Source organism: Peromyscus californicus, unplaced genomic scaffold (genome assembly GCF_007827085.1).
Source record: "Peromyscus californicus insignis strain IS unplaced genomic scaffold, ASM782708v3 Scaffold_22__1_contigs__length_63687245, whole genome shotgun sequence".
In the NCBI taxonomy this organism is placed as follows: domain Eukaryota; kingdom Metazoa; phylum Chordata; class Mammalia; order Rodentia; family Cricetidae; genus Peromyscus; species Peromyscus californicus.
In genome coordinates this window covers 12,674,392-12,689,426 of record NW_026294525.1, presented here as the reverse complement: position 1 = coordinate 12,689,426, position 15,035 = coordinate 12,674,392, and the positions used below count along the sequence as shown (strand labels likewise).

Here is a 15,035-nt window from a genome sequence, read left to right as displayed (position 1 = left end):
CGGGGGCTGAGGCTAGGGGGAAGGCTCCAAAACATCCCGTCATCCCGTCACCACTGGTGCCTCCGAGCCCTTTGTGCCCATGCTCCCTAGTTCTGGTCCCGGTTCTTTACTACGGAATTATGGGTCAGTCGTGAGCCGCTCTGGTAACACGGAGAGTAACCTCTGGCCGTGGGAGAACTCACGTCTTCACATGAGCCAAGCTAGTTATGTCATTTGGAAGACGCTTAGTGATGTGTTGCATCCCTGAAGCTTTCCGAAGCAGTCAGGTTTCCTGGTTTGGGTTTTTGTTGTTGCTGTTGTTGTGTTTGTTTGTTTGGTTGGTTTGGTGTTTTTTTTTGTTTGTTTGTTTTGTTTTTTGCTTGTTTGCTTGAGACAGAGTCTCACTTATAACCCAAACTCAACTCAAACGCTCAGTCCTTTGATGGTTTAATCTCCCAAGGCCTCATGTGACTAAAGCAGCAAAGCCTGGAGCTCCGGCTTAGCCTTTCTCTGCGGGATGCTGGGTAAGGTGTGTCTCGGCACCCGTTTCTTTGTGGGGACAGTTCGGTCTTTCCGAGTATTCTCGGTAAGCTTGTCCTCTCTCAGAGCTAACACTCTTCACAGAGGTTTGCAGAAGAGACGGGTACTGAGTAAGGAACCTGCCAGTATTCAGTGCTAAGAAGAGAGAACTGGCCCGGAAAGGAAAAGGCCTGGTTGCTACCATAGTCAAGGGCTCACTTCACCTAATGCTGAGCCGGTCTCCGGAGCAATCCCAACCTGGCTGCCTGTAGGGGAAGCTGGGTTCTCCGCTGTAAGAGCCAGCAAGCTCATACATGGGAGCTGGCCCCTCAAAGCAAGCCCCGTACCGTAGAAGCTGTTAGCCCACCATCTCCACATCTCTCATTGTTCCTTGCATTTTATTCAATTTTCATTTTATTTTATTACTTTTTGGGGGCAAGGTCATAGCAAAAGGGATGAAAATGGATGGGAGATGTCCAGAATTTGCACTCATTTGGTTTAGCCATACTATCATTTGTGAAGATTTGATTTGCTTCAGATACTAACATATATGTGGAGGTTTCTCTGAATCAAGCTGGTTCTCAACACAAAGCAAAGCTAGCGCCCATGTGTAGGGTTGTAAGCCTCTCCATTGGGAAAGATTGACATGGCCAGACCTGGCTGTGCTCCGTAGGGTTCTGAAAAGACAGGAATACGTGGACACATTAAAAGTTAGCTTCAGATAGCCACCACTTTAGGCATCATTGGCCAAAATACTTTTAGTGTGTGTGTAAAGCAATTAGGGCACAATAATGGCAGGGGACCGTGTTAGTTCTTGGTAGAGGTGTAATTGGAGCCTAGATCTGCTGACTTTTGTGAAGGTCTGTCCCCTGACTATTTCTGCATAACTTGGGTTTCCCTGCTCTACTGGAAAAACAAATAGCAGTTCTGGGCACAGAAAAGTCACCAAACATCGAAGCATTTGCTATTATGTGGACACTATCCCTTCTTTAGGGGAAAAAAGATAGGAAAGTTATTCCATTTACCAGTGATGACGTTATTATTCCTTTTGTCAACAGGCAAGATGATGAATGAAGTCCTGGCAGCTTCCCGGGTCCCAGGCCTTGTAGAAATAAATGAGACAGACGTGCTTCAAAGTTCTAATGGGCATCACACCGGAAGCATTAAAAGGAGCCCCGCCGTTGCCTGTTGAGAAGGCTCTGTGCTCTCAGGCGTGGTTTCCGATTGAATCCAGAGGTTGCAAGCATGCCTCCCTGTATTACCTGTCGGAGCAGGTTTAATTTTATAAATTTCTAGACACAAACTCTATGAGTTTCTAGTTCATAGTCGTTCTTTTTGAGGATCCACTCAGACGAACAGTATTACATCCGTAAGAGATACGCACTCCCACTGCCCAGAACCGGTTGAGGATTCGGTGGCAACAAACTCCATCAGTAGCATCGCCCAGTGCATGATGGGAAGGACAGAGGGTGAGGAAACCCTCCCAGGGAGAGTCATACTGTGCCGGACCTACAGATGGCCAGAACCATAGTGTTACTACACCAGCGATTTCCCCCCCCCCCCTTGAACACAGTAGATGCTTACTACTGTAAAGCCGTGTACAAAGCCTGGCCGTGGCTTCAATCCGTTGTCATTAGTTACTTCCTTGGACACTCAAAAACACTGAAAGTTGTAAGCTTTCATTTTTAAAATTCTTTTTAATGCAGCTCTGGGAAAATCCAGGGTTCATCACACTGTCCTGAACCCTTTGCTCCGGCCTCCCTAGCCTGTCTGTCCTGCAAGCAGCGGGCACCCAGGTGGAGATGAAAAGCCTTGTGGGAGAGGAAGGAAACTGTGGTGATCAGGCCTACTGCATGGTCATTTAACACACTTCATAAATCATTTCCTAGGAGCTTCTAATTCAGGCAGAGACGGTGGCAGGTCGCTGCAGAAGTCCAGACCTGATCTGTGTTCACACAACCACCAGTGTTCACACAATACCTGGGGGAGGGGGGACTCAAAAACTCAAATATGAGCATCGTTTATACCCCAAAGAATATTTTTAACCATTCTTTTGTTTGTTTTGTCAAAAGAAACAAAAATTAAAGTGCTTGGAATTCGTTATCTGTGGTCCCTTGGAATGTAATCAACGAGAACCTAACACCTCCCACAGTATGCTGTCACTTTGGACATTCATAATAAAAGCTGAAACTCCTTTTGGCTGCCAGTCCTTTCTTTTGCCTTGTTTGGTACATATTTCTTGATTTACCTTTGCCTGGCACCCATGCTGTCTGCACCAGTGTATGTACAAAGATGCATTCATCTCTCAAGCTCCCCTCGCGCCCCAACCCCCCTGTCCCTTTCACTGGGTGACTGACAGTTTCCAAATTGGAACAACCACTCTTCTGTTACTTTCCTGGAAGACCAAGAGATCTTTGAATGCCAAGGTCTTTTTTGAATATGCATTGCAACATGGATTAAAGCGAATTCCCGGGGGGTTGTACCAAGGCTTTCTCGAGTTCCTACTTATATTTTCTATTAAATTAATCATAACGCGATTATGATACATCTTGGCTGTGATGTAGTTTCTCTTGATGAGCTGGAGACTGGAGGAGGCTGTGGCTGCTACAGTGACATGGTGTGGGCTTTTCAGAACATCTTTGTTTGCCTCCCCAGCATGTTGGGGTGTCATTTTATGTATTCCAGCACACTGCGGTTAAGAAAGAAAACAGCTTCCAAAAAGTCCAAACATGCCAGTCTTCTGAAGAATGTGTAGATCTTGCTTGGCACCCTTACGCAATCTGCTGTGGCAATAAGAAATGATCACTTTCTGTCTTTGTAATTAATCCTGCAATGGACAGGTGTACCACCCACCCAGCTTCTACCTCCCAGTACCTAATCCTTAGCCCCGAAAAAAGAAAGAACACAGATTTTGGGTTCACCAGGCCTTTCTAGTGCCTATATGAACAAATGATTTGGGAACTTTGGGGGCTGGGGAGATGGCTCGGTCGGGAGGTGACTGCCACAGAAGCATGAGGTCCTGAGTTTGATACTCAGCACCGTGTAAAAAGCCAGGTGTGGTGATGTGTGTTTGTATCCCAGTGCTGAGGAGGTGGAGACAGGGGGCTCTCTGGTGTCTGTAGGCCACCCAGATCGGCCTAGTCAGTAAGCCCCAAATCCTACTAAGAGACCATGTCTCAAACAATATGTTGGACAGCCCCTGAGGAACAACCTCCCAGGTTAATCTATGGCTTGAGCACACAAGCTGAATTGACCATCTCTTTGTTAGACATTACTGTTTCCCAGGCTGGTCACAAACTCCTGAGTGCAATCCTGCTTTATAGAGTGTCAGGTAGCTGGAGCAACAGATGCCTACCATCATGCCCTTCTTCAATTGAAAAATCCTCAAACTGGGGGAAACCTAGCAGGTCCCGAAAGTTTTCTTCCATGGGTGGGATGGTGGGCCAAAGCAGAGTGGTAAAGAGCTTAAAACCGAGCTCATTCCTTCAGAAGCCAGCACGCAGGCAGTCAGCACTAGGCTGGAGATATTTCCTGAAGGTTATGTGCACTGAGGGATCACCTATGGGAGAAGTTGTCCTTCGAACATCCAAGGACAACCCTCTTCGTGGCAGAGGTTGGTGCTGTCATGGCTGGTTGGTCTCAGAAAGCCCTGCTTCCCACCAGGATCCAGTCAGCCCTCCGAGATCACCATGCTATTGCCCATATGCTACCCTAGCCCACGGTCAGCGGCAAAGGAAGCCTTTCACAGGCCCCCTTCTGGAGAGACTTCACAAGTCTTCTGGCTTTTGAAACAGCGTTGAGTGACTGACGTGCTGAAACTATGGGGCAGCAGCGTTGGGGTGGGTGGCTTGGTTTTTATGTAGAGCCAGCCTCTCTCACCTGTGTTCTTGTTTGATGATTTTATTCAGAGGAGATGGGTGGTCTGAAGCCGTTTCTCTGTAGTTAATCGGTTCTTCGTAGGATGGGGGAAAACAAACAAACAAAAAAGCCCCTCTGTTTGAGACTGCTCACAGAGACGGTGACCATTAGCCAAATCATTTGTGCCTTCAGCCATTAAGTGAGTCGCCAGGTCCCATGTTACAGAACGAAGGCCCCTTCTGCTCATGGCTAGTGACGTCTGCATTCGTTTGTTAAAACTGGGAGCACTCCACACGCTCACAGGGGCACCAAATGCAATCATTTTCTTGACCGCCAGCTCTCCCGGAGCGCTGCTTAGGATGATAGAGTGGCGGCGGTCAGCCGGTCTCGTGACATCTGCTCTCGAGGCCGTCATCGCACCTTTGAGTGTGTGAGAGAGATGTCAGACTTAACTCTCACTTCTTCCGAGGCACACGGCTCTCTCACAATGTTGTTTCTAACAGAGAAGAAGACTAGAGGTCTGGAGAGATGGCGCAGCCGTGAAATGCTAGGCTCACAACCACGGACATAAGAAAAGACTGGAATCACAAGCTGTGAGGGAGCAAAATGTGGGCTCGTTGGCACCCATTCTTGTGCCGTCACAATTAATTTCTTCCAGGCCAGTGGGATACAAGTAGATTAAATGCCTATTAGTATGCTTTAGTGAAAACCGTGAACTATAAAAATATAAAACGCATTTTATTAACTAGACTTTTATGCAATTTCGAGGGCTATGCTCTGATATAGTTTCTAAGGACAACTTCCATAAGCTTCATGCAAATTTTAAACCACCAAAGCATCCACAGTTCTAGACATAATTGAGACGTTCAGATACCTAAGACGGTCAGTTTGCACAGTTAGAGAAAAACAAAACAACAACAACAACAACAAAAAATCCTGAATATGCCTTCTTCGGTGGTGCTCTGCTGATCCCAGGTGAGGAGGATATCATTGAATAGAAGGGATCACTAGTCAGAGATTATTTTTTAAAACTGTGTGAAGTCCAAACTGAATTTTTAAAGGATCCTTTGCAGAGGATTGCACTCACATTTACAACTCCCTTCCCCCTCACTTCCCAGTGTGAAGCAGGCTAGGTCAAGAGCCACAGTGGTCACAGATGGGTCAGGCCTCCGCCACTTACCATTGCAAGGCCTCTGTTTACAGTCGGGGAAAACTGCCTAGGGAAAAGGTAGTAATCTTCACCTCCACTGGCCATGTTAACAGGAGTTTCCTTTTGTCCATGTGGAAGTAAGTACACATACATGTGTTTAGTATGAACAGGATGCAGTTGGAGGCATAGAGCCACTGACCACAGTCTTGGGTCATAGAAAAGCAAAACACCTGAAGTTGAGCCAGCAGAGGGTTCCAGAGGCCTGCCCTGGCTTCTTCAGCCTCCCCATAGCAAAGGCCTCTGATGCTCGCCAATGCCTGCTCCCACGGTAGGACTTTTAGGAGAATGTTGCAAGGACAGATGTCTTCAGACACCAATTTCTTCACCATTCACCAAGTGCTCAGTACTATGCCTGAGATCAAATGGAACCCCGCTGCAGATCAGCGTGTCACTTAGGATCCGTGCACTAGAATGCAGGAGTGTATTGCGGTTCACCAGAAAGTGAGTGTAAAAGCAGCTCACAGAGGCAGGTTCAAATTAGTAGTTTCTTCATAGGGGAAATTAAAACAGGTCTTATGTAATAGTTGATACATGCTTTTGCCCTCTCCTAGCCAGCAACACATTTATTTAGACTCCAAAACATCAGGGTTCAGCTGACTTAACAACAGTGAGACATTTCTTTTTAAAGTGTAGGGTTTCCAAGGACTTTTCATATGATTTCTGTGTCCTACAAACAGAGACCCTTATAACAAGGTTCCAAAAGCAACAGACATTCAGGTAGAATTACCTAATTTGGAAGAATTTTTGGTCTCAGGCACAGAAGGGATGATTTGAAAGCAAAATATGACAATACATTTTCTTTATTCTTAAACTCATGTATAATCCCACAAATCTGTCCCCAGCTGCCCTTAAATGGTTTTCTGAACCAATCTTTATGCTTGCTTTATAAGTCTGACCACCTGTAGATGTTCCTGTCACTCAACGTAGGAACTGTCGGGTGTGACCCACAAATAGAAGGAGGGTAGACAGTTCAAAATGCAAAATGCAGTTCGCCTTTCACAGCCTTTGGAAATTATAAATAAAATGTAAGAAGCATTTCTACTCTAAAGTCAAGTGTATTCTCTTTTTTGAAAGCAGCTTTCCTATTAGAATATTAATATTGAGGGGGTGGGGGACTGTATCGTAATTGTCGGAGTGCTTGCCTGGCATGTACAAAACTGGATTTAATCCCAGGGCCATGTAAACCAGTTGTGATGGCACAAGCCTGTGGTCCCAGCATTCAGAGGTGGAGGCAGGGAAATCAGGAGATCAAGGGTATCCTCGGCTGCACAGCCAGTTGGAACCCACTCTGGGCTAGAGACTCTCAAAAAATAAGATAAAGGGGCTGGAGAGATGCCCTACTTGTTCAGAGAACTGGCTGCTCTTTCAGAAGTCCAAGCTTCCATACTTAGCACCCACATGGTAGGTCACAAATCATCTGTACCTCCAGTTCCTGGAAACTCAGTGCCTCTTCTGGCTACATGTACGTGTTGCACAAACATACATACAGTCAAAACACCCATACACATAAAATAATATATATTTTTTAAAATCTTAATTATATAGATAGTTACATATACACATGTATTTAGTAGAACACAGATATTTCACTGAGAGCCAGGGGACAGAACATAGTTACTCAAAGCTCAGCTATTTTCTGATGTGGGGCTCTTGTCAAGGCGCACAGAGGCAAGGAGGGTTTAAACAGATCTTTGCTGCATTTGACACTGGGCAGAGAAGGACTGGCCGAACGAATCTTACTTAGAAAGTGCTTACTAAATACAAAAGAAAAAAAAAAACCAAAGTTAGCAGCTGCTCCACGAGCTATGAGTTGCGTTCACCGTTAGTTCCTCCAGACAGAGGCCAGCGTCCGTGGTCACAACTATCTGGAATGTGAGGCTTGAGGGACACAGGTTTGCTTTGACAACTCAAATACTTCCACCTGATGGTGGACACTATAGATGTCACTTAATAAGCATAGGAATGACTACAACCAAAATCATTTGCCAACTACCCCACTTTTGGACGTCAGCCAAAATACAGCAGTGGTGGTTCATTTCCTTCAAGGCCCACTCGAATTCCTGCTGACGTTAGTCTCCATCACTGGACCATCATCACGTTCTTCAAATGGAGGGTCTTTGAGATAACACCACAGTTTAGCCATGTCGTCAATGTTTATGTATTTTGTGTGAGGAGGATGGGGAGTGCACATGCCGTGGGGTATGTGGACGTCAGAGGACAAGTTGTGGAAGGCAGTTCTCTCCTTGTGGGTCCTCCTGGGGATTAAACTTGGGGCAACCTAGGGTGTGCCCTGGACATCGGGAGTCTTAGAAGAGGTCCAAATGGATTCTGTCATGGAGACACTACTGAGTACAAATGGGATGAGAAGGAAGAGGAGGGTTGATGTCAGGGCATGGGTCCCACCCCTGCCTCTGTGGGTTATTCATGGAGACCTAACTGTCCTGAGCTACAGGAGGGAGGTGGTCACAGCAGCAGCTCTCTGATCCGTATAATGAGAATATCATCTGTTGTGTGTGATGCAGGACACAGTGGGGTCAGCACAGGCTGGGCACTCAGGAAATGACGGCTGTCATTTACTCCCTAAAGTAAAATAAAGATATAGAAATGATGGTGGGTGATTAAGGGATGTCGGATTAATGAAAGTTCTAACCAGAAGGGTGACATCCGGGCTCACAGGGGACTCTTCCTTCGTTTGTCCTGGACCGTTGAATGGCTCCTCTGTCTCGAGCTTTATTGAGAGATAATGCTATTTATTGTGCGCTCTGTTTCCCCAGGGTGGGACCAACAGGATCCGCTTGGCAGATAAATCCAGAGACAGTGAGGAAATGAACTCTTTGGATAAGGCCTGCGGAGTGTCTGAGTTTGGGGCGAGGTGAGGGGCGCATTGCAGTCCAGGGATGGCCCCAAGCACAGAAAGGGGGAAGAAATGAAGAGACAAAGACTGTGTTGTCGTAGACTCTTAGCAAATTTCCTCTGTTCCCGGCCTTTTTTATTACCTATTTTGTATTTATCTCAAGTAAACAAAAACTACCTTCTATTTGAAAAGAAAACAAAATCTACCAAAACAGTGCCTATGGGATGGGCATGATTCCCGTCGTGCAGAGGCAGGGAGGACAAAGGCTTCCCACACTGCATGTGTGCACAGTGTAGCTCTTGATGGTGCATGGCGTGAGGAGGAGAGCCTGATGGTGTGTGTGTGCACTTCTCTGGGATGGAGCCATCAAAAGATCTCAGTGTTAGAGCAGGTCGGAACCCAAGCCAGCACCCAAGCCTCAAGCTCCGTCACTATGAACATTAAGGGATTCTGCACAGCATTTCTGACACATTTAGTCCTCTATTTGATAAAGAACATGACTTTTCATCTGATTTGCAGAGCACTTGATAGCACCTCCCCCTACCCTCCACCAGAGAATTGATATTATTACTAAGGAAACAACCCCAAAGGAATCGGTTCAAATCTGCAAGGGCTGTCAGGAGCCAATGAAAATAGAGCTAAGTGCAGGGGTAGGCTCTGCTACTGTTAGCTGAGGGTATTGAATTGCCTGAAGCTCCTGGAAAGAAAGCTGAGCTGTGGTTGCTGATGCACACAGTCTCCTTGGGTTTCCCATCAAGGCAGGGTCAGGCAGCCACAGGGGCTAGTAACAGTCCGGCAGGCCCAGAAGACACAGCTCCTAGTCACAAAAAAACAAAACAAAACAACAACAACAAAAAAGCTGTGATGTAAGACCAACAAGCCTGGTTTGGACTTTGTTTTCTTTTTTCCCAAGGCTCATGGACCCAACAGAGTTTTACAGAGTGAAGGTATTGGATACTTTCATGAGAATGTTAAACCCTGACACTAACAGAATGTCCCTAATAATAATAGTGACCTCACTGGGTCCTCCCAGTGCTGTGGTCAACCACGCTTGCAGCAGCCAGGGACCAGCTGAGGGATGCCTTGCCACCCCCATCCCACCCCAACCCTGCCTGGAGAGGACAGGCTAATGGTTAGTGGTTCAGGCTTTATACCTGCCTCACCTGGACTGAAGATTTCTCAGTTCTTTTATATGCTAGGAATTCCCTTCCTCTAAGCCTTGATTTCTCCATCTATAAAAATGGGAATAAAGGTGCCTGCCTCTCGGATCGTTTCGAAGATAACTGAAAGTAAATTAGGCATCTGGCTGATCCTGTCGTGTTCATGGTGTCAAATATGTTTTGGATTGTGGAACCATGGTATTGTAACTTCTTACAACAAAACATTAACTCTGCTAGAAAGGAATAGGGCCCGCTGTTCAAGCTCAAAGTCTGAGAAAAATGAGCCTTTTTTGCTTACTCTTTCTGGTCCCTGCTCTGCCATGGCTGATCTCAACCGTAAACTCTCTTGCTCTGATTTTAATGTTTTAATACAGGGTCTCATATAGCCCAAGCTGGCCTTTGTCCCTGTCTCCATAGGTAGCCAGCCATGCATGAGCTAGAATTCCTGATCTCTCTGTTTCCACCTCCCAAGAGCTGGGATTACAGGTGTGTGTACCACACTTGGCTCTTGGTTTGATTTTTAGTTATGCAAGAATTAAAAATAAAATAATACATCATAAATTATTCCAGTGAACTTTAGAGGACTGGAAAGGGACGTGGGAGGGAGGAAAGGGGACAGGGACTGCTCCAGGGAACAGAGCATCCTTACAGAGGCAGAGGATTGATTGCTACTGCTTGTTGAAGATCGTTAGGACCCAGTTGGCAATATGCTGGGGACTGAGGCCAGGGCGACCCCCGAGAAGTCAGAGCAGCCACTAACATTGACCTCTCCTTTGTGTAATTACAAAAGGGGACCTTCTGTACTCAGAGTTTACAACTGGGATTCAGCTCACCCTCTCAACAGGTACTTGAAGCATATGCTGACTGAGGGCTGCGTAGACTCAGACGTCCAAGCGTCCCCTCCCAACCCCGAGGAACAAGGGTAATACTGAAGTTGTGCCCATGTTTTGGGGGGAGATGGCAAGATGAAGAGATAAGGAGTTCAGGGCTTTTCCTTCTCAGGGCTTCGGGAAAGTCCCGTTCAAATGTGTCCAGAGCTTTGCAGCTTTTCTCACCCTTTCTCCTACCATCTGCTCTCAGATCCCTCACCAGGACAGGTCCTCACTCCAGGCTCCAGGGCCTCTCCTCCCCACCACTCCAGGCTCCAGGGCCTCTCCTCCCCACCACTCCAGACTCCAGGGCCTCTCCTCCCCACCACTCCAGGCTCCAGGGCCTCTCCTCCCCGCCACTCCAGGCTCCAGGGCCTCTCCTCCCCGCCACTCCAGGCTCCAGGGCCTCTCCTCCCCGCCACTCCAGGCTCCAGGGCCTCTCCTCCCCACCACCTCTTGTCCCTAATCATGTCCCCTTGGCTTCAGAGAGCTACAGAGTGACCTGTCCGTAGGCAGGCTTTGAAGAGACTGTTCTACAGTCTGACAGTAAAACGTGTGGTCCCCTTGCCCAAGCCGGGGAGCCCAAAGAAGGGCTTGGTGAGCTACCTGGCCTGTGAGGAGTGAGTGAAAATGAGCAGAGAGCAATCTGGCCATACCCTCTTGGGTGACTCATTCATGTCTTCACATGGCTGCCTCCAGCTCCACTTCCTTCTACTGTCTCTTAGAAGGACATGTGTCTTAGGCTTAAGGCCTGCCCAGACTCTAGGATGATCTCGGAGCCTTGAAATCTTTAACTTAACCTCATCTGCAAAGGCCCTTTTCCCAAATAAGGTCACAGCCAGGGGGTTCTGAGGCAAACACTGTCCCACTCATCTTGCAGCACAGTCCCAAACCTGCATTATCTCCAGATGTATTTTCTTGTACCTCTCCTAAAATTTGGGTTCTCTAAGTACCTCAAACTATCTTTGGCTAGAATATGGAATATTCTAGAATATCACTTGAATAATAGACTACTATTGACTAGGGGATGAAATTTCATGTAAAGATCTAAGCTTGATGCGTAAGGGGGAAAAAACACCAAAGATCACCAGGTGTGGTGGTGCATACCGTAACCCCAGCCGTTGGGAGGCAGAGGTAGGAGGATCAGGTGTTTAAACTCATCCTCAGCTACATGGCAAGTTTGAGGATAGCCTGGGACTCCTCAGATCCCATCTCAAAACAAAATAAAAAAAAGCAAAAGACTAAAAGACCCTTAAATCTGAGTGCCTCCACCATGCTTCTGGTCCCTGAATTCTTATGTCTTCCTAAGAGATGTGGCAATCTCCAAGCTTTCTCCTTGTACCACCCTACATCTTTTTCCATACCCCCACGTACACATATAGACACGTACATGCCTATCCTATCACTCAAGAATAGGAGCCAGCCAAGGGGTACTAGTTGGGGGTAGGGGCCCTTGCTCTATAAACTCCAGGCCTGAGTTCAAATCCCTAGCATTCAGGTAAAAGACTGAGCACTGATACATATGCCCGTGACTCAACTTTGGGGAGCCCACACAAAGAAGATCCCAAGAGCCTGCTGTTTGGCTAGCCTGGTCTAAATAGTGAGTTTCCTGTTGGGTGATAGACCTTGTCTGAAGACGACAAAGTACAGATTGATAGAGGGAGACGTCCTATGTCCTGCACATTGTTTTTCTTCCTCTCTTTCCACCTTCCCCTCCCCCCTCTCTTTCTCTTACTTACACACACACACACACACACACACACACACACACACACACACACGCACACGCAGTCTGAGGTGTAGCTCAGTAATAAACTACTCACTGGCACACATGAGGCTTTGGAATCATCCTCAGCACCAAAGAATAAACAAGGAATACCACCCCAGCGCACAGGCCTGGCGTCTGAGGCGGTATCGCTTCCTTACCCTCACCGTGCTCCCCTCACCTCAGGACTCATGGCTGCCTGTCATTCTCACACCTCTCCCGGTGTGTCCTGCCCTGACATCATCTCAAGGTCTTTGAGCCTCAGGCCCAAGGAACGTTTTTTTTTTGTTAATTGAAATCTTCCAGCTCACACTGAATCAAACATTAAAATGCACCCACCTGCCACATGGAGTATTTTTGGGCACAGGAATACTTTAAAGGTTTTTGTATGCCGGCTTCAGACTTTATGTGACTATGTGTGAAGTTTGGAGAGTGCGTTCAGGGTAACAGCCAGGCCCCCCCATGTACTGAAGGCATTGTGGGCAGGGACGGCATCCATCCTGTGAGTCCTGAAGTGAAGCAATGTCTTCATGACCGCTAAACTCTAAATCTAGGCTCTGCTTTGCCTATTTCTCACATCATTCTTAAATGTGCCCTCCCTCTTCTCAGACTGCACCTGGCGGACCACTCCTTATTCTTCAGCTCTTACCTCAGATGGAGGTCTCTTGGGGGTGCACAGGGTTTTCTTTGATCTCTCTTTGAGGGTCAGACGTCCCTGTCACATCAAAGCTGTCTTCCCACAAGCAAGCACATCTCAGAGTGTCTTTGTGGGCTTTTTGTCTCTTTCCTTGAATTTCACTGGGCCCCTGAACACTACTACAGGGCTCTGATTCTTCTCACATGCCCACAGTTACGATCACAACCCAAGAAGATCCTTTGATTTTTCTACTTTCTTGTGGTAGTAAAACAGGCTTTTTAGCATTATTCATTATAGTACCTAGTGACTGATCAACAATTATAATAGTGTACCATTTGAGAGTCCATGCCAGGGAAATGTGGGCTCTGGGAATGGACCTGATTGCCTGGGCACTTCCTGAATGATCAGCATGTGTCCCTGGTCAAACCCGTCACCACTGTAATAATTATCCTCTGTGGCAGGTTTGGCACCTTCTATTCTACAGAGCTGTCTGTGATGACATAGCTTTGTGGTCTTCCTCAGTACCTAGAGTAATGCAAAGAGATGGGTCATGGAAATGGCAGGTCCTCTGCACAAATGACTGTTGACTGTATTTGAGACACAGTAAAGGTCAGTCACATTCACTGCTCTTGCTCTCAGGGAACTGATGCAGAAATCGCATGACCATTGACTTGGTCGTCAGATGTGTGACATTTAGTCACAAACATACTAATGTCACTTAGTAACTTGGGATCTCTGTGGCTCAAATAATTAACATTAGTGCCTCTTGGTGTCAGTTCAGCTTTTTATTTCCCAAGATGAAGGACGTAGTTCTCGAAGTAAGAAGGTCCTGCAGTTGTTGGCTTGAGGACCAAAGGGTCTGGGTGAAAGCGGAAACATGGCAGCCCATTGGTCAGGACGCTGTCGCAAAGCCGGAACTTGAGGTCTGTCTGCTAGATCACTGGCATTGTGGTAGGCCTGGGGAGCATTCTGTAATGTCAAAGTCAGAAAACAGAACAGGGAAGGAGGTGGAGAGGAAAGCCTAGACAACCTCGCCCACCTTACAAATAGGTGTGTGTGTGTGTGTGTGTGTGTCACTGTAGTTTATTATATCATAGGGTGTGAGCTGTAATTATTGGAAGTTTGTTGTTGTTATTGTTGTTTTTTAAGTAGAAGTAGGTCTGGGGGGTATAGCTCAGTTGGTAGAGTATGGGGATTAATGTGCCTGAAGCCGGGGGTTCCATTCCCAGGACAGAATAAACCAGGGTTCGATGGTACACACATGTAATCCTAGCACTGGGAAGGTTGAAGTCAGCAGGAGCAGAAGTTCAAGGTCATCCTTGACCAACCAGGGAGGTGGAGACCAGCCTGTGTTTCATGAGACCCCATCTCAAAAAATAATTACAAAACAAAACAGAACTGAAGATTTTCCTCTTTAGACCTTTAGACCTTTCTCACCCACTGCTACCCCCTTCTCTTTTCTCCCATTCTCTCCCTCCTGCCACCACAGAGCAAGCCAAAGAACAACACTCCCACAGATTTACCAGCAATCCCGATGTCAGTGGCTCCTGTGACCATGATAACCACCAAAACAAAGGTCCGGGTTGGGGCTGGAAGTTCAAGTTCATTTTCAAAGCTTCCCGGTTGTCACTGTCTCTCTGAGTTTCCTATCGAGAGCCTGTGAAGATGTGAGGAGGTGTGATGGAGAGACGTTGGGGAAATGGAGTATGTGGCTTCTGTTTACACCTTGGGGACTGTCCCAGGCCTTCCTAGGTCCCAAGAGGAAGGTGGGAAAATGCACACAGGCTGTTTGCTGTCGAAGCTCTCGCTGGGCACAGTGCCTCGATCACTCTTTCCTCATTGTGGGACTGGGCAGACACATTCCCAGTAGGGAGGTCATTAGCCTGCCTGGTATCTATAACAAGTCTGAATTCCCACTGAGACCGTGTGTGTTTCTCCCTGGACGCTTCTGCACATCTCCCCAAGTACATCTGTCCTCCATAGAACCAACATGTCCGAGGTACTCGGATGTCAGAGGATGAGCCTGGCATTGTCCTGATGGCCTCAGAGTGGAGTGTGCTACTTCTCCCACCCAGGCACACATGTGGGCAACAGAGGGAAAGAAACCATCTGTGCATTCTGCACTGGGCCAAGGACATGGCCTGGCGTTGTAGCTGCTTTACTTAAAGCTCCTGTGTGACCGTC

At 47.2% G+C, this 15,035-nt stretch overlaps 1 protein-coding gene across 3 annotated transcripts in view; it reads left to right on the top strand.

The window, feature by feature from the left end:
* Nucleotides 1-15,035, top strand: part of Scaf8 (SR-related CTD associated factor 8) — a 201,323-nt gene that overhangs the window by 140,872 nt on the left and 45,416 nt on the right. The window contains exon 20 of one of the 3 annotated variants that reach the window (XM_052750918.1): nt 1,557-2,692. The exons of 1 other annotated variant lie outside the window; for it this stretch is intronic. In XM_052750918.1, the coding sequence (XP_052606878.1) occupies nt 1,557-1,690 (134 nt within the window). In that variant the 3' untranslated portion in view covers nt 1,691-2,692. Of the gene's footprint in view, nt 1-1,556; nt 2,693-15,035 lie in introns of those variants that run through there. One more of the 3 variants, XM_052750916.1, reaches the window with a different exon arrangement.